The sequence below is a fragment of the Labeo rohita genome, chromosome 17, assembly GCF_022985175.1.
Source record: "Labeo rohita strain BAU-BD-2019 chromosome 17, IGBB_LRoh.1.0, whole genome shotgun sequence".
Lineage (NCBI taxonomy): Eukaryota > Metazoa > Chordata > Actinopteri > Cypriniformes > Cyprinidae > Labeo > Labeo rohita.
The window spans coordinates 22899187-22925341 of NC_066885.1; the positions used below are offsets into that span (position 1 = coordinate 22899187).

The 26155-nt window shown below is 32.5% G+C and overlaps 2 protein-coding genes across 7 annotated transcripts in view; both read right to left on the reverse strand.

Moving 5' to 3' along the window:
* Positions 1–20303, reverse strand: part of kidins220a (kinase D-interacting substrate 220a) — an 87492-nt gene extending 67189 nt beyond the window's left edge. For 5 of the 6 annotated variants that reach the window (XM_051133711.1, XM_051133710.1, XM_051133709.1 and 2 more), the window contains exons 1-14: positions 20201–20303; positions 12690–12840; positions 10179–10277; positions 9072–9170; positions 7172–7270; positions 6940–7038; positions 4491–4589; positions 4200–4397; positions 4009–4107; positions 3706–3804; positions 3494–3592; positions 1099–1276; positions 856–1020; positions 594–773 (exon numbers count right to left, since the gene is read on the reverse strand). In XM_051133711.1, coding sequence (XP_050989668.1) covers positions 594–773; positions 856–1020; positions 1099–1276; positions 3494–3592; positions 3706–3804; positions 4009–4107; positions 4200–4397; positions 4491–4589; positions 6940–7038; positions 7172–7270; positions 9072–9170; positions 10179–10277; positions 12690–12821 — 1645 coding nt within the window. In that variant the 5' untranslated portion in view covers positions 12822–12840; positions 20201–20303. Of the gene's footprint in view, positions 1–593; positions 774–855; positions 1021–1098; positions 1277–3493; positions 3593–3705; positions 3805–4008; positions 4108–4199; positions 4398–4490; positions 4590–6939; positions 7039–7171; positions 7271–9071; positions 9171–10178; positions 10278–12689; positions 12841–17071; positions 17156–20200 lie in introns of those variants that run through there. The other variant, XM_051133707.1, reaches the window with a different exon arrangement.
* A 3937-nt stretch (positions 20304–24240) lies between these two features.
* The window catches only part of mboat2a (membrane bound O-acyltransferase domain containing 2a), a 66099-nt gene continuing 64184 nt past the window's right edge, over positions 24241–26155 (reverse strand). Inside the window, exon 13 of the mRNA XM_051133887.1 lies at positions 24241–25975. Within this exon, the coding sequence (XP_050989844.1) occupies positions 25807–25975 (169 nt within the window). The 3' untranslated portion in view covers positions 24241–25806. The remainder of the gene's footprint in view (positions 25976–26155) is intronic.

Genomic DNA, 26155 nt, shown 5'->3' on the forward strand with positions numbered 1-26155 from the left:
ATATAATATTATTATTACTACTACTACTAAATGAAAATATTAATTTGTATAGCAATAATAATATAATTTTTATTATTGTTATTTCTGTATTTACTATTTGCAGTTTTTGATCGTATATTAATTTTATTATTATTAAATAATAATAATAATAATAATAATAATAAAATTATGTAAATAATAATGATTATTATTATTATTATTATTATTATTACTATATGAAAATATTAATATGTATAGCTATAATAATAATAATAATAATAATAATAATAAATGTTTTTATGGTAACACTTTATTTTAAAGACCAATTCTCACTATTAACTAGTTGCTACTAACTGTTACTGTTTTCATACAGAATTCTTTGCATGTACTGATTACTGTATTTGTGCTTTATTACTTTGTACTTGAACTATTTTGTGATTTGTGTGTCTGCTTCATTATTGCATGGATTGTATTTATAGTTTACTTTTTTTTTTTTTATTCAAACTGAATTATTTGTGGCTTACTGCTTTCTTGCTAAACACTCTAAGTTACCATTGTATGTTGCGCTATGATTGCCATTGCATGGCATGACAGTAAATTTGATGATTTCTCACCAAAGAATATGTACAGTAGGGCGAGCAGGCTGAGGGCCACAGCAATGGCCAGCTTTGTGTCCACAGCAAAGCCAAGGACCAGAGCCACAGATCCACACAGCAGCAGAGTCAAAACCACCACCAACCACGAGAACTGGAACAACGGCTCCACCTGCTGTCCAGCGAACGTCTTCATCTCATCTGAAACACAATCAGATCTCATTCAGATGGGAAAGATCCACTAAGGCCGTGCAGATTTCTGACAGTCATTTCTGGCTCATACCTTCCAGTTTCTTAAGGAGGAAGGACTTGCCGCTGCCCCACTGGGCATAAAGCCCCACACAGATGGGCGGCTGCATGGTGGGCTCACTCAGGATGTCCGCCAGAGCGCTGCTGTACAGGTCATAACCCAGCATGTCTCCGTCACACTCAGAAGGAGACAGGTGCTCTAGGGAGGAATACATTAGAGGTGTTGGAGACAGACATGTTACTGTGCAAACAAACTATTTGCTAGAGAAATACTCACTGGCTCCAAATATCTGGGTGAGGATGCTCTTCTGGTGAGTGCAGTCAATGTTGTAGGGCGTCTCTCCCTCTTTGTTGGGCCGGTAGAGCAGACGGCCATCTTTAGGGTTCCTCAAGAGCAGCTCAGCAAGTTTGCGGCTTCTGCCACGAATGGCAATATGCAGAGCTGTGTCACCTTTCTGAAAAGATATCAGTATATTTTTAGAGAATATTTGCAGAAGTATATATATGGGGCATTTCCTCTGAGGAGGTAAGGGAGGCAGTATCTCAAAAATAGTAGTACAAAAATAAATCAAAGCCAATACTGCAAAATACAACATTCAAAAGTGTATAAATCACTTGTTTTTCTAAAGAAACATTTTCCAAGCAGGTAAAGTTACAGAGGGAGTCCGCGTCTCTCTCACCTCCCCTGAGCCCATTGAGTTTTAACAGACCCCCTAAAGTGTGCCGTGAGTTAGTGGGGGGTAATTAAGAATAAATGGGGGAAAGTCACGTGAAAGGAGGCAATGCCTCCATCGCAATATGATTGGATATGACTGGATATGATCGGCTGTGATTGGTTCATGTGATAAATCCCGCTTCTTGTGTTTGCGTTTGTTCAGCATTCACAAATCAGTCTGAATGAACAATATAATGGAGTTAATAGGAAGACTAACTTAAAAACAGTAAGTAAACAACTCACACACTTAGATATAACCACACTGCTATGTCAAAATAAGTCTTAAAATGGCATGAAAACATGATCTGTGCGCGTTTTTAGTAAGTAATCAGCTTGACGGAATTTAAAGTAAATCTCTTTGTCTGTGACCTATATTTAACAAGCTTTGATGACTGATGATCCGAAGGTTAATTTTTTTAAGTTAAAAGTTAACTATTAAAAAGAATAGCTGAACATAAGTTCACAAAATATATTGTTTACTGCCTTGAGTTATTATTTTTGAATAAATGTAAAATGCCTAAAAACACTAACTTGATGAGATTCATACTTGGCTTTAATAAATAGAACATTGATTACATTGTTAATTAAAAAAACATATAAATTGATTTTTTTCTTCATTTTCTGAAAATCTAAGTAACGTTTACATAACTATGAAAATGTGACTGGGACATGAATTTAAAACATTATAAAAAAATAAAAAAATAAATAATAATAATAATAATAATAATAATACTTACTATTATTATTACTATTATTAATAATATTATTATTATTATTAAATCATGAAAATATTATTACATCTTAATAATAATAATAATAATAATAATAATAATATTTTTTTGCTATTACGATATATTTACCGAGCTTTGATGACTGATGATCTAAAAAAATTAAAATGATTAAATGTTAACTATTAAAAAGAATAGCTAAACATAAGTTCACTAATAAAAGATATTGTTTAAATTGTTACTGCCTTGAATTATTATTTTGGAATAAATGTAAAATGCTTGATGATGAGATTCATACTTGGCTTTAAAAAAACAAAATATTGATTACATTGTTAATATAAAAAATATGAAAAAAAAAAAAAATCTTCTTTTTCTGAAAATCTAAGAAATGTTTATGTGACCATGAAAATGTTACTGGGACATGAATTTACATTATAAAAAAAAAATCAAATAAAAAAATCAAATATAATAATAATAATAAGAAGAAGAAGAACACCACTTAATAACAATAATAATAATAATAATAATAATAATAATATTACATCTTAATAATAATAATAATAATAACAATAATAATAATTATAAGCATAATCAATCATATCAAATATAATTTTGTTATTACTGTATTACTTGCGCTGTTTTTCAGTCATAATAATAATAATAATAATAATAATAATAATGATGATTATTATTATTATTATTTATTATTACTACTAAATAATGAATATATTAACTATTGTAGCTATGATAATAATAATAACATTAATAACAACAACAAAATAATAATTTTTTTTTTATTTTTGCTATTACTGTATTTATTTGACTGTTTTCGCAATATAAAATATTTATAAAAACTATGAAAATATTAATAATAATAATAATATTAATAATAATAATAATAATAATAATAATAATAATAATAATAATTTTTGCTATTACAGTATATTTATTGAGCTTTGAAAAAAAAAAATCTTCTTTTTCTGTAAAACTAAAGAAATGTTTATGTAACCATGAAAATGTGACATGGACCTGAATTTACATTTTTTCAAAAATTATAATAAAAATAAAAATACTTTTTTTTAACCACTGATTAATACTGAAAACAGTTCTATATACACTGTACAAAATCAGGTTTTTATCCTTAAATTATGTCTGTATTAAGAAAATAATAAAGATATGTCAATCAGACAATAATGTGCACGTACACGTGGTTAACTTAATAGTTTTACCTTGTCCACTGCTGACACTTTGGCACCTTTGTCCAAAAGAAGCTCCACAATTTCCATGTTTCTCATTTTAGTGGCTTTTATGAGTGGAGTCTCTCCATCCTGACACATTAACACAAAGCACATGTACGTAAACAGTCTTGTCAATTATTACCATCATATTGATACAGTTCATATAGGATTACAAAGCAAACCTAATGAAATCAGGTCTTTACCTTGGTGTAGGCCTCAGTGTCAGGGTTGCATTGCAGAATGTCTCGAACCATAGTTGCGTTGCCTTTCTCCACAGCCCAGTACAGGGCAGTCTTACCATCCTACAATGCAAAATTAAATGAAGCAGGGTCACAGTGACATCTACTTCCTTAAATCACATGAGGATTAATAATACGTTTCTAACATGAGGTGAAAAGGGCATCAAAACAGAGAGGCCATTCTGTAAAGATTAGCATTCGGGACAGTGTGCTGATGGATGAGGGAGACTGAAATAGAGAGCCGTTGGAGTGGTGAGATGCAGTTACCTGGCCTTTGACATCAATATCAGCATATTTATTAAGCAAAGCTCGGACGATCTCCACATGACCTCCTCTGACGGCTCCGATAAGCACAGTATCACCACTCTGAGAGACACAAACAAATACAAGATAAATGGGAATTTCAAGACTCCTGACATACTTGCAATCAAGGTTAAATAAGTTGTGAGAAGCCCTACCCGGTCAGGGATGTTGACATATGTGCCCGCATCCAGCAGGTCTTGGACAATCTCAGTGTAGCCTTCTATAGCAGCGATCATCAGCGCAGTGTTGCCATCTTTATCAGTCATATTCATATTAGGGTTTCTCTTAAGCAGCTCCTTCACCACCTCAGTAAAACCACCTCGCACAGCCACTATAAGCGCAGTCATCGAGTTCTGTAACATGCAGTCATTTTAATGACTTTATTATATCAGCACATTTAGTCTGAAAAATAGGAATTTTGACAAAGTTCAAAACAAGGTGCGTACCGCTCCCTCCTGGTCCACATTGGCGCCGTTCTCCAGCAGATGCATCACACAGTCATAATGGCCCTTCCTGGCTGCCCAGATCAGAGGTGTGGTGCCATACTGACAACGACAAGCAAAAAATGCAGTGTAATCTTTACTCATTTAATTAATTAGGAATGTGGCGCTTATTCATTCGTAGGGCAGCACTTTATTTTACAGTTCTGTGTCACATGTATATACTGCTTTACTTGGGGCTGTCACCACAATTCAATTTGAGCACTCGATTAAAAAATAAAATAAAAATAAAAATCCCAGATTGCATTTTGCCCATGTTGAGTAACCGGGCAAAATATCAGAAGTAGGACATTTCAGAGGAGAATCCATGAAACGCATTATTAGATCATTTCCCAAGTTTGCATGGTATATTAAACCCATTTAAAATCATAATAAATCATAATGCTATTGTAAATTAATTAATTATTTACATGCCTTTAGGTTATGTACGTGCATCTCAGAGCGGCTCCGTTCACAGTAAATGCTGCTTCACACAAACTGTTTATAAGTAAACTGTCTCAATCTCTCTATATTGTTGTGAGTTTGGGTTTATTAAAACGTTCATCTGGGAACCCAACATTCGCCATTTCATCAGATTTGTAAGGTAAATCGTTTATAAACATACGTAAACACAGGAGAATACTTCAATATCTTTCTCAGTATGCCGTTTATCGTGATTTCAAAATAAAGTTTAAACCCTTACTCTGAGTTTACACATTTTGATGTCCACATATTCAACAAATTACAGTGGACGTAGCATTTCTGTCGTAAAGAAATTGCCAAATATTAAAGATTAAGTGGACATTTGACTTGTTGTTTAGTCAATAGTAAACAAGGAGATTGCGCAATAAAGTGTAAAAACAATCTATAGGCTGTTGGCACCCTCTGCTACCCTAATGCAATGCCTTTATCACTGTTTAGAATACTTTGAATCCTATGCGTGCCTTATTCAGTGCAAAAAGCCACATCATCTTACAGAAGGATTGATTTTAAACACTCGACAGACATTATGAAGTGAGTTTGGAGCAAAAACATGTTACTAATTGTGGCATTTTCATGTGCTTTCAGATGTAGCAGCATTTCTACACAGAGCCGCAGTTCACTGAGAAGCTACGCAAACAGCTGTCATTATCGCAAACGATTTCTTTCAATTTCATAATCGCGTGATTAAATCATCTGCGATAATGAATGCGATATAGCATAGCTTTTCAGTGAACTACGGCTCTGTGTACTAAATGTTGTTCCATCTGAAAGCACTTGCTGGAGATTTACTGACTACACAACCGGCTTCACTGAAAAAAATGTGCATGACAATCACCTTCAATTAATCGTGCAGCCCTACTGCAGTCTTTTCAAAAACGTTTAATTAATTTTTTTTTTTGTTTTACTTGATTTGTTTGAATGAATGATTTAATGACTTAGGCAAACACTTGTTTCATTACCAAATGAATCAGCGCGTTTGAATGAATCATTTGAATGAATGACTAAATTACATTTTTAACAGTCATCTGTCACCACCAAGTAGCAAAACAATGTAATCAACATTATAATCAACAAATCATTAGCATGCAAAGTATACCAATAGGATTGCCAGCACAAAACCAAAAATTCGAGCTTTCAAGGAATTTTGAAGACACAACATTGTCAAGTAAGCAACTTTAGCAAATGTTACAGTATCCACTATAGTTGTCCACTAGGAAAAACATAGTTTTAACAGTCATTATACCGTGTTCACTACAGTTCAGTTAGTGGATCAGGAGAAAATTATTTTTGCCAGAATAAAACATTTAAATATGTCATTTTGATTATCAAAGATGAGTTTTAAGGGATACAATTTTTGGCTACGGGGGGCTTTAAGTAAGTCTTAAACAAGCTTAAGGGCAAGACTTTATCCGCTATGTAGGGAAATAACGAAAAGAATAACAACATGTCTTAAACAGTAAAACTGTTTGCAATACAAACCATTGTGTTCATAATTAAGATAATACATTAAGATAACATGGTAAGACACACCAATTTGCAATATCAAGCAGCAAAACAAGCTGTTTTGTGAGACCAGAAACCAGATAAATAAAATTTACTGCTAATGGAAAAAATAAGGTGGATAAATGGTTGAAAAGACTGCTTTTCTTCAGGATTCTTTGATGAAAGGAAAGTGCAAAAGCACAGGATTCATTTGAAATAGAAATCTTGAGAGGCACTTTTTATCATTTTAAAGTGATGTGTCCTTGCTGAAAAAAAAAAAAAAAAAAAAAAAAAAAAAAAAAAAATGTACTGCCCCCAAACTTTTGAACTGTAGTGTATATTATTTCTTGTTGTCATGTGGAAACTGTTGAATCAGGCGTTTTAGTTCACTATCAGTGTTTACGAATCTAGTGAAAGCTCAGCGTTTCTTGAGATGGGAGTGATAAGGCACCTTGTCAGAGCAGTTGACTTTGGCTCCATGCTGAAGCAGCAGCTGAACGATCTCCGCATGGCCTCTTCCTGCCGCCCATATGACGGGGTAAACGCTGTACTACTGGGACAGACACAAATTAATCACAGACTGCAGAAAACACTCAAACCATGAGACGAAATCTCACACAGGAACACATTTTCACCCACACCTAATGTGCTTGTACATATATCTAGGAAAAGGTTCTGCGGACCTGTCCGGTGATGTTCGGGTTTGCGCCTTTTTCCAGCAGTAGACGTGCCACCTCCACACGACCCTTATAAGCGGCCCACATGAGCGCGCTCCAGCCCCCCTGCACACAAACATACCAAGGTCATTATACTCCCACATGACGGTCCTTAAGAATAATCTCATGGTCACAGGACTGTGGATAAACACATTTTTCCCTGAGTCAGGGAGTGACTCAAACTATCGGCTGTCTCTCATCTTCCTTATTTGTTATTATAAGCTTTAGCTGCTACCCAGACGGCATTTATGGGCAACACAGACACGCTCAGACATTCCATTTTCATGGTTTAAATGTGCCTATGGTACCCAAAAATCTAGATAGGCAGCTCACAGCTGTCATACAGTACACATGACCACAGCATGACAGCATATATCCAGGAACTACTGACAGAACTGCTGATCTTAAAAACAGAGTGTCATGTATCACATGTTCCAGTAAGGTAGGAATTAAATGAACCCAGATGGGACGGTCAGGGATATATGGTTTCAAGACTAGGTCTTTGAATTCAGCATTTAGTGTGAATTATTATTTTGAAAAATACGGCAAATTTACAAATTCTACAATAAATAATATTAATATAGTAAAACACAAATAACTATGGAAGCCTGTTTCCCCCACTGAAAAAAAATAGGTTATTGCGACAATTCTTGTTATCTCACAATTTTTTTCTCAGAGTTGTGAGATATAAACTCACAATTGCATGTTGTGAACTCTCAATTCTGAGAAATAAAGTCAGAATTGTGAGATATAAACTTGCAATTCTGTGAACATATTAGTTTTTTTTTTCTCCTCAGGACTGGACTTCATAACTCGCAATTGGGAGAAAAAACATTCAGAATTATTATAAATATTAATTTGCCATCTGATTAATATTTGTCATTTTGTATTTTTAAATATGATCTAATTTATATATATATATATATATATATATATATATATATATTTTTTTTTTTTTTTTACTTTTTATACTTTTATTATTATTAGATTATCATTTGACATGATCATTTTTTGTTATTTTGTATTTTTAAATATGATCTAATTAATTTGCCATTTGACAATTCATAAATAGTAACAAAAATATCTACATTTTATGCTTAATTTGATTAATTTGGATTTTTTTTTACAATTTTAAGTTCTCTTTTATTTTGTATTTTGAGATTATACTTTTTTATTATTATTATTATTGTTATTAGACATGATTAATATTTGTTTTTTGTATTTTTAGATTTTAAAGATACGAAAATAAAAAAACGTGTATATATATTTTATTACTTTCCCTTTTTATACTTTTTATTATTATTATTATTATTATTATTATTATTATTATTATTATTATTATTATTATTAGACACATGGTTAATATTTGTCATTTTGTATTTTTAATCTAATTAATTTGGCATTTCACATAAATAGTGCCATAATACTTCACAAATAGTAAGAAATATATATATATATATATATATATATATATATATATATGTATATAGATATAGATATATAGATATATAGATATAGATAGATAGATAGATAGATAGATAGATAGACATAGATATAGATATAGATATAGATATAGATATAGTAGATATAGATATAGATATACAGACACATGATTAATATTTGTTGTTAATTTGGAATTTAGTACAATTTTAAATACTAGTATTTAAGCAGAGCTGAATTATTTAGCTTTTTTTAAGCTTAACTGACACATAAACACTGCAAAACTGAAAATTAAAAACCTAAAATAATTTTCAAGCCAGTAAAGAAGAACTTTCCATCATCCACAATGATACATTCAAAAACAACTGTTGAATTAAGCGTAAGTACCTGCTGTTAAAACAGCTCTTGTCTTTAATTTGCGTCTTACCATGTCGCGATGCTCCACATTGGCATTGTTCTCCAGGAGCTCCTTCACCACTTCAGTGTGTCCCTCTTTAGCAGCTGAAATCAGTGCTGTCCAGCAATCCTGAGACAAGTGGAAAAATAAAACGCTAGTTTAATTACACAGACCTCATCATCATCCCAGGAAGAAGCTAAAGATCTGTTTGGAAGTTGTTTGTGTAGTTTCAGATCATACCAGCTGGTCATACCAAGTGGTCATAGTGAAGGTTCGTCAACAGTCACCAGAAAGTTTCTATACTATACTATGTATCTGCTGGTGTGAGGAGCTCAAAGTGTTTGTCCTTGTAAACGTCGTCATCTAGTCATTTACAAAATGATAGTACAGGGTACCAATTATTTTGATTCTACGCTCCACCCAGACCTATGAAATCACACATCTGTCTGAAGAACTACAGTCTAGCGAAGCAGACAGAGATACAAACCAGGACTACAAACATAATAAAAAAGGGGGTTTTGAGGAAAACATTCCAGGATTTTTCTCCATATAGTGGACTTCAATGGGGACCAATGGGTTGAAGGTCCAAATTGCAGCTGCAAAGGGCTCTACATGATCCCAGCTAAAGAATAAGGGTCTTATCTAACGAAACGATCAATCATTTTCTACAAAAAATGAAAATTTATACATTTTTTTTAACCACAAATGCTCATCTTGCACTAGCTCCACGATGCGTGTGTCCAACTTTACTTCATACTTTTTGGATACTTCATATACTTATATACAATTTGGACCTTCAACCCATTGATCCCCACTAAAGTCCACTATATGGAGAAAAATCCTGGAATGTTTTTCTTAAAAACCTCAAAAAAAATTATTTTCGACTGAAGAAAGAAAGACATGAACATCTCGGATGACATGGGGGTGAGTAAATTATCAGGAAATTTTATTTCTATAGTGAACTAATCCTTTAAGCAGGACTGATGCGTGACTCACAATCTGCTGAAAAATGTGAAAATCATACCATCCTGTTCCAAAAAATAGTGCTAGTTTATGTTTTGCAGTATGATAACATTTCAGCCTAGGTTATCTCATGTTGTGTCGCTTTGCTGCATGTTTTTTTAATAATGTACTCACAATATCATCTAAGTTGACGTTTGCTCCCCTCCGGATGAGCTCCTGCACAATCTCTAGACTGCCCTGCTCTGAGGCCAACATCAGAGCCGTCTGGCCGCTCTACAGAAGAAAACAATGAAATGGTACATATTAAAGATGGAGAAGGAAATTAAAAAAAAAAATATTCAGAGTAAGTCTCAACCTAATGTTCATGTACCGCCATGCGTGGCATGCTGTTAGTTACCACAGACAATAGTTTAAACTCGTTCTTCAGTGTGTATAAATGAACAAGAAACATATTTACAGTAAATACACCATTTCCACAGTTTAACCATAATGCTTATGCATTACACTCAGCATGAAAGTGGTGCAACAGAACTGATTTTACAACCCAAACTCTCTGTGTAGTGTTTAAACATTAAATCTTCTAACTCAAACCAGTTAAAGCAACTATATTTAGTTGCTTTCACTTAGTGTTCATAAATTATTAGCAACCTTTATTCACAGGGGTCTATAACACATGAGAATTCTTCCACATAAAAAAAAGAACAATTCTCACCTCAAAAGTACAATGTAAAACTTTATTGTTCAAGTAGTTGTACTTTTTTTTTTATGTACAATAGAATTTTTTAAAAATATAGTAATAATATTAAATATTAAATAAGTAATTATATTACAACATTAACATATTTCTTGATTTGTTCATTCTTATTTAATAATGATAATAATAATAATAATAATAATAATAATCACATTTTAACCATATTGTATTAATAATACAGTATTATTATTATTATTATTATTATTATTATTAATATTATTTAAAAAATATAAAAGCTTATAACAAATTTGTCCTCTACAAAGGTGTCTTCTTTATTTATTTATTCATTTATTTTTGTTTTGTTTTGTTTTGATCAAAACAATAATGGCTATCATACTTTTTTTTTTTAACCATAATTTACAGACATCCACTAAAATATTATCAGTTCATATACCAAAAAAATCTTGTCAGGCATATTCATAAAAAAGAATCTAGAGATAATTTTTTTAACTATATTAAAAAAAATAATAATTAAAAAAAAAAAAAAAATAAGGATCAGCCCCAAAAATGCTACATTTTAATACATTTTACATTTTACTTTACCACCTTTGCCAACTTTGCCTTTAAACCACAAGGTTTTACCTTGCAAGACGTTTTTAATCATTTAAAATACAGTAAAATTTAGTATGATCACTTTTTCTTTTATATATTTTAAAAAGTACAGGTCAGAATAAGTATGCGGTTTAATTTTTACATTAATATATCTGTTGCACTAAATAACGATGAATGATGATTTCATCTATATTTCGTCATTTTATTTTCACAAAAGTTATCGGAAACATTAAAGACAATTTACTTGCATTTAATATGTTATATTAAAGAAAGTCACTTTTGTAAATTTAACTGCCATTCAAAAGTTTGGAATCAGTAAAATGTGTAATGATTTTTAAAGTATTTTATGCTTATCAAAGTTCTATTTATTTGATCAAAAACACAGAATAAAGCAATATTATGAAATATTGCAATTTAAAATAACAGTTTTTAATTTTAATATACTTTCAAATATAATTTAATTCTGTTATGCAAAGCTGAATTTTCATCATCATTACTCCAGTCTTCAGTGTCACATTATCCTTCAGAAATAATTTTAATATGCTGATTTAATAATTTATTTTATGAATTTATTTAGAATGAAAATCTTTTCTAACAATATACTATAACTTTTTATCAATTTAACACATCCTTGCTGAATAAAAGTATTAATTTCTTCCAAACAAACACAGAAATAAAACATGTACTGACTCCAAATGTTGAACGGCACAGTATATTGTTACAAAAGATTTCCATGTTAAATAAATGCTGTTCTTTTTAACATTTTATTCACCAAAAAATCCCGAAAAAAGTATCACAGGATCCAAAAAAGAGCACCGTTTCCATTTCTGATATATCATTTGACACTGAAGACTGAAGTAATGATGCTGAAAATACAGTTTTGCGTCACAGGAATAAATTTTATTTTAAAGTATATTAAAATTTTAAATTGCAATAATATTTCACAATATTACTGTTTTTTTCTGTATTTTTAATCAAATGAACGCAGCCTTGATGAGCAGAAGCAGCTTCTTTAAAAAAAAAAAAAAAAAAAAAAAAAAAAATTTACTGATCTCAAACGTTTGAACAGCAGTATACATAATACAGTTTGCATACATTAATTATGTAATGCATGATAAATGAGCAAATAAATTAGTGGTTTTGGAGTTTAGCATCATGGTGAAAATACAGATATACATAAAGTTCTTCAGGCCTTCAACACATAAATGTCAGTGCACACAACCAGTCCTAAAGATCAGGAAAGGAAGGAAAAAAAAAAAAAAAAATCAATGTGAAGTGCAAATATCCTCCAAGCTGAAAACACCATAATGCTTTAAGCTTAAAAAAAAAAAAAAAAAAAAAAAGCGGGAAGTGATATTCAAGGGTTCAAGGATACTCACTTCACTTCTGGTGTCCACTTCTCTGTACTTGTCCAGATGAGCTTTGATGGCCGAAAGGTTTTCCTCCTCCACATAGCTGAAGAGACTCTGGGTGGTCAGAGAGCTCATCTTCAGAGACGTGCTCACGTCCATGGCTGAGTTAGGAACTCCACTGGAGAATGCAGAAGTTAGCAGTAGAGATACATCATTAAAAGAAACTCTCCTCTGCTCAGCCATTACAAAAGCCTGGCTTGTCCTCCTGAACTACAGATGTGGAATAACAAGACAGACTATAACAAGCCCAGTCTTGCTGGATTGCACAAACCATTCGAGTTAATGATGAACCGTATGCTAACTGAACAGACAGTAGGCGACTACCTTATCAATATCGATCAGGATAAAGCCTCATGATGTGAAGTTAAAAGCCTCTAATGCTGTCTGAGCAATAAAAAGGAACTGCACCAATATTCTTTGGGGTGATTATCAATGCAATGCTGCCTACACGGAACACACACAAAAAAACAGCCTTTTACCAAGGTTTATACTAAGTTGTTATTCTGAAGGAGTAGTTCAATCTTTTTAATGGTCCTTAAAAGGGAAAACAGTTTGAGCAAACTAATAAGGCTTAAGTTTGGCCTCAGAAATACACGCTGCAGTCCAAGTCCGTTCATTAAACACAACAAGCACGCTTTTATGGAAGAAACCGCACTCTCTATCACTCATCAAACTTAGCATTATTGTTTTGTGTTTTGTGGGAAAAAGTCAAATATGGAATCATGTGTGTGCTAATTTAAAGAATGAACACAAAAAGCAGGGTAACATAGGGAAGTAAAATATTAAATCATACATTTTTCACATTTTTAAAGGTGACATGTCATATTATAATATTACTGCCCCTTAATCTGCACGTTTCCACCCACAGTCACTTTGTTTTCTCAAGCGACAATGGTGTATTAGTTCTAACGCCATGGCAAATGTTCGAGCAAAGCATGCTAACTGTTCTGTCTTTGGCTGCACAGACGAGCACAGAACACTATTTAGAGTCCCAGCCTCAGAGGAGACAAGAGAAGAGTGAATTTATTGATTTATGTACTGTACATTACGCTGCTGCCACACAGATCTAATATATAAACATGCAATTTCTTTCTCAGCTGTTTACCTTCACAGACATAACTGACTGTTTTGTAATTCATGTGTGATACTGTAAACTTGTGTGTATTTGACTGCTTTAAGTGCAATAAGACATAAAAGAGAACTCACATGCTGTGTGACAGACGCTTTCTGTGCACATGCTTTGGATGTGTGCGCTCAGAAAACCCTATATTAGAAGTTTAAACTAATATGGCTTAAAATGCATGATTTCAGTGCAATAAACATGCTAATCAAAACCAAGTTTTATTTAACTTAACTATTGCTAAAAATGACTATATTTCTAAAATGAACCCAGAATAGGTTGGAAATTACACTCTAAAAATGCTGGGTTATTTTTTTAACCCAAATGCTGGGTTCAGCCTGTTGGGTTAATTTACTAGGTTGTTTTTAATATTTTTACCCAGGTGCTGAGTTGTTGTTTTTTTTTTTTTTAACCCAAATGCTGGGTTCAACTTGTTGGATTATTTTATTGGGTTATTTTTAATATTTTTTACCCAGGTGCTGGGTAGTTTTATGGTAACTATGTTGCTGCGCCATTTTTAACGCCAGGTTATTTTTTTCTACCCAACCGCTGGGTTAAGCCTGTCTCTGACGAAACAACTCAGCTGCTGAGTTAAAGTCAGAGCATGGGCTTTTTGAGTCCTCTACAGGAGATAGCAGTTCTCGGCGCCGCCGATTTGGCGCGATTCTTCAGCAAAATAAAGGTTTGTATTAGGGATGGGTGATATGGGCTTAAAAATTTATCACGATAATTTCTGGTATTTATTGCGATAATGACATCAATGATGATAATTAAGGTAATCCTGTTTCTTTATAGAAAAGTATCATCTTTCCTATTTTTACTCAAAATAAGGTGTTGTGAGCATTACTGAGTACACACGTAATGTAATGACTGTTTAATTTACTGGAATGTGAAATAAATTGTTTGTACTTTCTGTCCTGGAAGCTCCTAACATTAAGATGAATTCCTTGTGTGTAAAACACACGGCCAATAAAGCTCTTTATGATTCGGAAGCAATGCTAAGTGACACAGCCTTTATAATACTATAAAATAGTATGACTTCAGCCTCATTCTGTGATATGAAACCACGGCCGATTACAAAACATTATTTCAAACACTTGACTATGTTATGAAGTTAATTTGAAGAAAAACATGTCAATAAATTATATCTTTGTTGGACAACAGGTTTGTAAACAGGCTCATACACATGCAAAACTGCATCGCACACTTGCTACTAGTACAGTTAATGTTATTCAAGGCTCAGACCGGTTTTTGTCGCACAGTTTTGACCAAACCAGTTTCAGATTTGACCTCGTCATTTAGCGATATACTAGTTTCACGTCCGCCTACACTGTCGCACACAGAAATGTGTCAACAACTAGACTTTATCGTTATTATCGCGGGAAGACTAACTCTTATAGTGGGGAAAATTTTTCCTGGTATATCGCAAATGATAAGATATCGCCCATCCCTAGTTTGTATACATTTTATTTCATTTATGCAGTCTTTACTGTGCTATAAACTGTATTATTTTACACAGTGCAACATAAGGACAAGATGTCACTTCACGTGATGGAAACGCCTTTTGTCTTGCATAAAATAAATTGATTTTATTCGTTATAGTACTGAGTTTAATTTAATTTGATGTTAAAATACATTCTCTAATGTCAGTGCTGTTTGTTTATGGGCAGGTTTTGAAGTCAGTCACAGCATCTTTCAGCATAATTTCAGCATAATAGAATTAAAATGCTTGTTAAACGAGTTTAAATGTATGTAATATTGTAAACTATGCTGTATTCACCCAAATAAATTCAATTTGTCTTGTATTTTGTCCATGTGATCTTGCCTAATAACAAATGTTCATCCTTTGATTATTGTTTTTACTTCTAGTAATTCTGTGTGCGTTTTTTATAAGTTCCAGTCCATTTTAAACCAGCAATATAATAATTAAAAAAAAATAGTTGACTTAAATAAAATAACCCTGCATGTTTGGTAGAAACATTTAACCCAACACCTGGGTCAAAATAACTCAGCATGTATTCGGTTTAATATTTACCCAGCGCTGGGTTGCCAAATAACCCAAGTTGGGTTGTTTTTAGCCCAGCATTTTTAAGAGTGTAACTATGTGTCTGATTTTTAATTTCCAACCTATTTTGGGTTCATTTTAAGCCAGCTATACAGTATTAGTAGTAATTTTTTAAACAATAGTTGAGTTAAATAAAACTACCCAGAATGTTGGGTTAAACCTTTAACCCAACACCTGGGTCAAAACAACCCAGACGCTGGGTCTGTCCATATTTCATCCGACGCTGAGTTGTTTTAAACCAGCATTTTTGTAGTGCAGTGTAGTGCATCCAACTGTTACACAGCTACACCAGCACTAAATGATGCAAGACATTTTCTCACAACTACTTTAATTTTCTGAGCAATTTTTTTTACAATTATTTACATTCAACTGGTGTTACAACATGTTAGTGGATGTTTGAATTCAGTTGCCCTCAAGTTCACACAGGTGTCAGAGTAACCAAGCACTGACACAGTTTTGATTTCAAACAGAGAATGTATTGCTTTATAACTGAAACCCTGTCATCTGTCTTTAAAATAGCAATAATGATTCTAGGTTTGCTGCTATATGTTGCTATATAAAGCACACAAAGCACCAGTAATTTGGTCAAATTCAACTGTTAAGCTGCACTGTCATATGCACAGAAACACTATAATGAAGTAAATAAGGCCGAACACAAGTACTTTTTTCCCCAGAGTCATTTTGCCAACTCAGCAGCCCGGTACAACCCATCAAAGATGAAAGCCGGTCACCAAAAGCTGCTTCCAGCTGACAACATGCTAAGCATCATAATAGGTTAAAACAACCAGCTGGGCCTCAGTGCCCAAAATCCACTCAGTTACAACAGACACAAGTCCTATCCACAAACCTAAATATCTTAAAGCAGAGATAAAGGTGACAGATCCAGTAAAGCAAGACATCCGCTTCAATCAGCCTTTGTTCATCTCTGAACTGCTGACACACCCTTGAAAGCATCCCAGCAGCCCTCCAGAGAGATCACACAACGGAGACAGCCAATCACAGGGACACCCTCAGCCAAATATTGACTGAGCAAGGTTCACCCCCTCTCCCCAGCCCCAATACACAAAACACAAAGAGCTGTGAAGATAACCCATTTCTAACAGATAATCCATATACAATAACTCCACTCTTCACACTCATTAGTATGAGAATATGCTGACTCACCTTAAGTTCCCTGTGAGTTGGGTTTTAAAAGTCTGTCTATCCTTGTGCTGTTGATACTCCACTCACGCTGTCACTCAGACTGTGTACTAACAAGCCGGCCAGAGCTCTGCCTGTCACTCCAGGCGCTCATGAATAATGCAGGAGGAAGTGACAGACCCCGCCTCTCTTTGGAGTGACGCCCAATGCACACATGTGCTGTGAATCCTACTACAGCAGAGCTTGGCTCATGAATGTTAATGAAATCTGACGTTATTATTGAAGTCTTCTGAAGGGTCCAGCCCTCAAGTGATTAATATTAATGAGGCGCGCCTTCGATCAATGGCGTGTATTAGCATACAAGACTTTGCTAAGCATGTACTTCTAACTAACTAAATAAATAAAAGTCCTGTATAAATGTTTGTGAAAGGTCACTGGGCTGGAAGCACATATGGATTTCACATCAGAGTAAAGCAAACAGCATTACACCAATCCCTAAATATAGTAATATATAAATGGTGTTCTTATAATAGATATGATCTTCAATCTTTTTAAAGCCAGCAACTCCTTAAAGAGAGACAGAGCGTGTGCATGGAGTGACTGTATAGTAAAGTAACTTTTAAATGTTTACTTTGCAATATGACATTTTTGTTTAAACTGAAATTTAGAGCTGATTTTAACATTTTTTTTATTTATGATTTTGACACCACAATAAGAAAATATGCATTAGACTGCATGAAAAAAATAATATTATTAATAATATTTATAAAAATATTGGTCACACAGACAACTATATTTTGCTTTCACTAAAATCAAAGAAGATTAATCAGTTTTAATTATTGAAATTGACTGGTGTAAAATAACGCAAGTATAGTATCTTTATAATTTTTACTTTGCAATATGATTATTTTGCAACATTAATGATTGATTATGTTTAAATTTCCACAAACCAAAGTTCAGAACTGATCTTAACTTTTTTTTAAATGACACAATAGTAAGCAAATATTCATTAGACTGCATGAAGTAACAATAATAATTAATATTACTACTACTACTACTAAATAATAATAATACAAAAAAACATAGAAATAGATAAGTGTTGTATTTTGCAAATATTCATTAGACTGCATACATATAAATATATAATAATAATAATAATAATTAATTAAATATTGGTCACATGCATCATTGTTTTATTTTGCCATCTTTCACTAAAATGGATTGAAAGAAAAATTCGTTGATTTTAATTAATGAAACTGACTGGCATCAAATTACAAATATAGAATAATGTTATAGTATAATGCATACTTTCCAATATGATTTTTTTGCAATATCAATGTGACAAATTACTTTTGTTTAAATGTCCAAAAACTACAATTCAGAGCCAATTTTAACTCTTTTTTTATGTTTTTGACACAATAGTAAGCACATATTCATTAGACTGCATGAAAAAAAGAAACAAAGATAATTTATGCATTTTGATTTCTTTAAAACGGATTCAAAGAAGATTAATCAGTTTTAATTAACTAAACTGACTGGAATAAAATAAAATAATTATAGTATCTATATAATGTGTACTTTGAAATATGATTATTTACTTTGCAATATTAATATGATAGATTATTTTTGTTCAGTTGTGCACTTTTTTATTTGTTTTTGACACAATAATAAACAAATATTCACTAGACTGCATAAAAAATGTTTTAGTGTATAACTTAGTATAATTTTAAAATGTTTACTTTGTAATACGATTACTTTGTAATATTAATATAAATATTTTTTTATTTATAAAATTTTTTAAATATTTTTTATTTAGAATTTTATTGTAATAAAATTCTGAACAGATTTTAGCTTTTTTTATGTTTTTGACATAAGCAAATATTCATTATATTGCATAAAAAATATAATAATAACAATAACAACAATAATAATAATAACAATAATAATAATAATATATATATATATATATATATATATAACAGAAACAGAGATAATTGTATTTTGCTTTCTTTCACTAAAATAGATTCAAAGAAAATTAATCAATTTTAATTAATGAAGCTGACTGGCCTAAAATAAAGCATAGTATCTTTATAATGGTAACTTTGCAATATGATTATGACAGATTGTATTTGCTTCAATTACTGGTGGTATCACAACTGATTTTAAGATTTTTGGTTTTGATTTTTTGACACTGTTATAAATACATTAAACAATAATATATTCATATTATTATTATTATTAGTTTTACAATGGTTAGAAATTGATCTAATATCTGGGAAAAAAACATTGTTCAAATAAATTATCCTTAAAAAAAAAAAAAAAAATCCTATAGTGCATACTAGGGTACAACAAATATTGTTTGATCTCATGAAGTGCAGACGCCCCATAGATATTTTTGTCTTATTGATGGGGTTGTGGAAATTAATATCATCAAAACCAAAACAGAAATATGTTACTTTTAAATTATAATATACTGGATTTTATTTTGCAATAGTACTAATAATATTCACATCACTTAAAAACACTGACACATTATTTTACTTAATTAAAAATTATAATTAATGAAATTACAATTTATATACTCGCTTTAACAAAGCAAAAGCTAAATCTTTCTAAGCACCCCCTGCATTCCCTGGGGTTCAGTTACATCTGGTTTGGGAATCACTACTGTAGTAAGGATCTGTTTCCATAGTGTGGCACAACGGCACAGCGGTAAACAAGTTCACACCAGCACTGTGAAAAATAACTTTTGAAAGCAGCTCAAACGCCTTTGCGCACCGTCTTAAAGGTGTAAAAAGTATCACACCATAGCTAATTGTAGCTGTAACTGACAGCAGCATTGGAAAATAAAATAACACGACGCTTGTTCATGCACACGTGTTTACAAACAGACATCAGCCTACAAGTCCACAACAACTGCTGCTACTGGAGCAAAGGAAGAGCACATGTGTCGTGACAGCAGGAGCTCAACTGTGTCTGTCCACTGTTCTCACTTATAACACATTAACAGTTTCAAAGCTACTATGTGGCAGTTGAAAAGAATTAAAAACGTACTTTGACTTACGTGAAAATGACAAATTTACATGAATTCACCTCTTAACAAAACACGTGTCAGTTTGTTGACATAATTCCAAATGGCAATTTGTAACTTACATCTCTCTCCAAAGTAATCCGATATAATTCACATAACTCTGTTGCTTGCCATAACCTTTTTGTCTGGAGGCGGTCTTGCGTTACAGCACAGCCATTTTGTGTGAACAGGGGTGTGGATGAAATTAAAATTAACTACACATGAGCACACCCACCGTGCGCAAACCACGCCCAATTAATGACAAGGCCACGCCCATATTTTGAAAGCCCGTGCGATACCACGTTTTGTGTGTCCGTTTCTCATTTGACTTCTTAGATTTATGAAAACATTATTTGAATATCTATCTATCTATCTATCTATCTATCTATCTATCTATCTATCTATCTATCCTCTGAAATACCGTATTATTGAATTTTACAACAACATTACCAGGAAATTATGTTACACGATCTGTATTAATATAATTATAAGATTATGAATGTTTACATTAGAGAACCGAAGGGTAAATATAATAAAATACATATTATTATATTAAAAACTAATAAATACTACATATATTTAAAACAACAAAACCTATAAAAAATTCATAAAACACACAATTAACTAAAATTAACATGAAAACAAAAACATAAAAAGTACAAAGTCAAAATATGAACAAAAACTATAAAAGTATCTCATTGATATTACAATAACATTGGTTAATAAAACAAATAATGCAGCTTTTACTATGAATTATTTATCAATTAAATATTTGATTCAAAATACAGCTGTCCAATATAAAAATACCTCAACACCTCAAAACACGAAATTTAATTGTCAGACCAGTTCTTGTTTATAACATCTCAGTCATATATTCATGTGCAATTGTCTTTTTTGTACTGCGATCATACGAATTTATTAATCATTACATATGCATAGATAATAGTCAAATATATATTTGCATTTATATGGAGACATTTTAACATTTTTCCACAATAAGTAAACGTGCATTATATGATCTTTAGGTTTCTGTTTCATAACTGATTAATTTTACAGCATTCATGCTGTGTTTATGTTCTGTTTATGACAGATTTTTCATTCATTCAGCGTCATCGCTGTGGTAAACCATTGTTAGCACCGTAAGAAAACCACTCAGATGAATACCGGGAAGAAAATTATGGTTTATTTGTTTTGAGACTATCATCATGGTAGTGAATTAATTTTTAATGTCATATCCTTTATTCAAAGGAAAAAAATCGTTTGGCTTGGTACAACTTCAGAGCACTCAGTTCGTCAAACTTTTCATATGCCGGGTAAGTATCACATCTCAATTTATGATTATTACAGAAAATAAATAGAGACACTGTTTGTTCTCCTCTGCACAGTTCTCAATCCAAGTGCATTTGCACAGACAACCTTGTGTTTTATAATGTATATCGATAAATTGACTTATATTGAAGAAGTAGTGAACATATTAGGTATTTCTTTTCTTGCATCTCTCCACAAATTTCATTAACATCCTTAGTTTTGCTGTCCACTGCCCGGTTATGCAACATCACAACCAGTCAGTAGGAATTACAATGGAAAAGTTAAATAATTCTGTGCAATAACTGGAAAGCTTTAGCAACCAGTTTAGGGGGTTTGCTTGTTTACTAAGGGCCACAATCACTTATTTTGAATGACCATTGAAATCCAACAAGACAATGACAAATAACAGAACTAAGGTGGCTGGAGGACAACAAATGCACTATATAAAAACAAAAAATGTTACAGTAGTCAACACAGTTTGACACAGCTTTGGGTCATTCATCAGTAGTTGGAAATGGTTTTAAAATAAATGACAATCAAAATGTTAAAGATAAATAAGGCTGTTGTGTGCCTTCACTATTACTTGGGCTTTGACAAAAAGATGTTAGGCTGTATTTAGCTGAACAACATCTGAACAAAGGGATGATGTTTACATATAAACAGCAATGAACACACATTTAACGTCTTTCTATGGATGTTTATAAAATATGCCTATAACACTGGAACACCATCCTGATTCTCCGTTGTTGCTACAATGAATTTAACATTTTGGGCAAATTCATTCGTTAAGCACGTACTCTGACTGTTGAGTAGCACTGAGGTTTCTTGCATTGCTTCGGCAGTTTTTCTACGATAGCACTACCCCGACTTATTCCTACCAAAAGTGCAAATAGGAAGGGAGCGAAAAATAATTCCTCCCAAAATCTCAGTAGGTAAAAATAATGTCAGTTTAAGACCAGATAAATCACTTGTTTTTCAAAGTACAAACCTCTCACCCTGTTGTAAACCTGTACAAGTAAAGTAATCTTTTCATGCACCTCGTGTGATTTGGCACTTTGGACGTTTAAAACAAGTTTTGCATTGAGGTGCTAGTTAGTACACTGGTTAGTGAGGGACATATTGCCTTTGGGCAGTTGAAACAATTAATCCATTAAGCAAAACCTTTAAGAAAAAGGGCAAAAAGACAAATTATACAGTATATATCTGGACTGTTCTCAGCAGCCGCACCAGCAGAGTTGCACTTATTAATCTTCCTATTGGTTTTGCAGTTGCTAAAACAGTTGGTACAGGGCTGTAATTCATCATGGTTTTACATTTCTGGAGTCTAAATACAATAAGACTTTAGAGAAGTGTGCTTACGAAACCACGGGGGGCTGGTTCAGAGCGTTTTCTCCAAATGGAGGCTGGTCAGCTTCACGCCTAAGAATATGTTTTTCTTGTTACTGAACTTAAGTAGTTAACAAGAATCCAGTGAGACTCACTTTGGTAAATGCTTTAGTCCCTTCAGCCCTTCATTACCAACAAAACAAAACAAAACAAAACAAAAAACACAAAACAAAACAAAAAAGAGTCGCTTTGACCAAGGGGTAAAACAGCTGGTAGAAAATAAATGCATCAACATAGTTACACATATCAAAAAGTAGATTTGGGCAGAATATGATGAGGTCTGATTTTCTTTAATCAAATGAGCAAGGCTTTCTGAGGCCTTTTAGAGGATTAAAATTTATGAAAAATTCTTATTTGAAATCACAGAACTTGCGGGTTTCTTTAGGGCTAATAAGTATTCATGTATGCATAAAAAAAAGATATTTAATAAATGTTGAAACTGTATGAATCTGAGTGTATACTGCATGTACAGTACACTACCATTAAAAGGTTAAGATTTTATGCTTTATTATTATGGTTTTCCACATTTTGGAATAGTATGATCATCAAAACTACACTAAAGTAAAATAACAGTTGGAAATATGGGGATTATGTAGTTACCATGCATGCTGGGCACTGCTGTTTGCTGCTTTTTTTCCTTCAGTATGTAAGGTAAAACAAAACAAAACAAAACAAAAACAAAAACACAAAAAGATGGCTAAAAAACAAAACAGTCGATAAGATGGCCAAAAAAAGAAACAAAACTAAAACAAACAAACAAAAATTAATATATAAGGTGGATGAAAAAAAACAAACAACAACAACACAACAAATCAGATGGACCAAAAAAAGAAATAAAACAAACATAAAACAAAACAAAATGGCCAAAAAAACAAAACAATGGATAAGATGGACAAAAAAAGAAACAATACAAAACCAAAACAAACCGAACATTTCAGATGGACCAAAAAAAAAAAGAAACAAAACAAAAAAATAAATAAAAAAAAAAAAAAAAAAAAAAACACAAAACAAAACAGATAAGGGCCAAAAAAGAAACCAAACAATACAAAAAGCAAAACAAAACAAAAAACAAATGAAAATCACAAAACAAAACAGATAAGATGGATAACAAACAAAATAATGGATAACATGGGCCAAAAAAGAAACAAAAGAAACAAAACAAAACCACAAAACAAAAAAGATAAGATTGATAAAAACAAAATAATTGATAAGATGGACCAAAAAACAAAACAATGGATAAGATGGACCAAAAAAAAACCAAAAACAAAACAAAATAAAAAAGATAAGATGGATAAAAAACAAAACAATGGATAAGAAAAAAAAAAGAAATACAAAACCAAAACAAACAACCAAACCAAACATTTCAGATGGACCAAAAAAAAAAAACAAAACAAAAAAATAAATCAATCAAAAAACACAAAACAAAACAAAAAAAAAAAAAAAAAAAAAAAAACATAAGATGGATAACAAACAAAATAATGGATAATATGGGCCAAAAAAACTCAAAGCAAAACAAAACAAAACAAAACAAAAAGCAAAATAAAACAAAACCGCAAAACAAAAAACATAAGATGGATAAAAAAACGAAATAATGGATAAGATGGGCCAAAAAAACAAAACAACCAAAACAAAACAAAAACAAAGCAAAAAAGATAAGAGGGATGAAAACCAAAATAATGGATAAGATGGGCCAAAAAAAAAAAGAAAACAAAAAAAGATAAGATGGATAAAAAAAACAAAATAATGGATAAAAAAAGAAAAAAGACGAAACAAAAAATAAAAACACTATTTTAGTTGTACGGAATTACTTATGCTGGAACAATTTATATTCATAATTTTCTCATTTCAAGTATACGCCATTAGATCAACATGTTTTTAGGATCAGCTGAGTTGTCCCAACTTTTGGCTGGTAGTGTACTTCAATACTGAACAACTACAAATTCTGACTATTGTTGATGTGATGAGAGTGTTAGCACTGTTTGCAAAACTAACGTGATCCTTTCACTTAACATACACCTATGGAAACGACAGTTATTGCACTTAGCATATACGTGTGTAACATAAAAACACAAACAAGCTGTGATATCGAGTATTACTGAACTGTCTTCTGTTTTCTCCAAATGGCCTCTATGTTGAGGGAGAAACACAGATGGTAGAGAAACATATAAAATGGTCTAAAACGAGACCTGCGTGCCCTGAGGAAACCTACAACCCATTAAAAAAATAGCATTAACACAACCCCCAACCAAAAGCCCTTAATAAAAAAATAATAAACAAAAATCACAGAAAAATTATAGCAAAAACAAATTTCCAAATGACGACACACTCTTACGGTTAACCCTTGTTCCAAAGATGCTGACAAAGAAAGCAGCAGATATGAACCTACAAGAAAACCACAGAAATTAAGAAAGAATAGAGATGAAACTATGGCAATAGATAGAAACCTAAGGCCTATAAGTTTGGCAACACACAACTGGACTTGTTTCTTTTCATTTACCGCACACATTTCATTTGAGAAGAACTAAAAGAGAGGTTACTTTGTTTAACTGACAATGGCAGAAACCTTATAGGTACCGTGGAAGTTGATTCCAGTGCTAGACTTCCGGCACTAATGTAGTGAAGCTATAAGCCAACAATGACTGGTCCGTTCCTATGTAACACAATCCCCATATGAGGTTTCAGGCCCTAAAAATATGGAGGGTTTAAGGCAACTTCAGATTAACTGACATTGAAGTCAATTTTTCACCATTTTAATAATCAATCACCCCAATTTCATATGATTCTATGAAGATTTCCCATTTAAAACCCATCTGCAACAGGGCGACTATGGGGTTAACCGTCTCTTTTTGCTGTATTGTTGCTGGAGTTTATGCCTTGTTAATGTCACTGTCAGTGTCGTTGGATCTGAGGGAGGAAATGGCCGCTCTTTGTCTCTCAGTATTGATATCAGAGTTCCTCACATCGCTGTGTGCGGTTCGAGCAGCCCTTCCTGCCCTCATGTGGCTTTCTGCTTCTGGTTGCAGTTGTTGTCAGGAGAGGAGAGACAGTTCTGCTCGCTGGCCTGAACGCTGCTCAACTGTTCCTGTTGTTTTGTGCGTCTCGACTTCACAGGTAAAATCAGCACCAGCAACACGCAGATCAGGTGAACGCAGCAGTACCACGAGCTGAAGAGGACAAATAACACACAGCACATTAGGAACTTTACTTATGTGATTTTGTCATTTGTTGGAAATCTTTTGCATGTGATTGATTATACTATTAATGCAATAGACAGACAGACAGACAGATAGATAGATAGATAGATAGATAGATAGATAGACAAATGGATGGATGGATGGATAGAT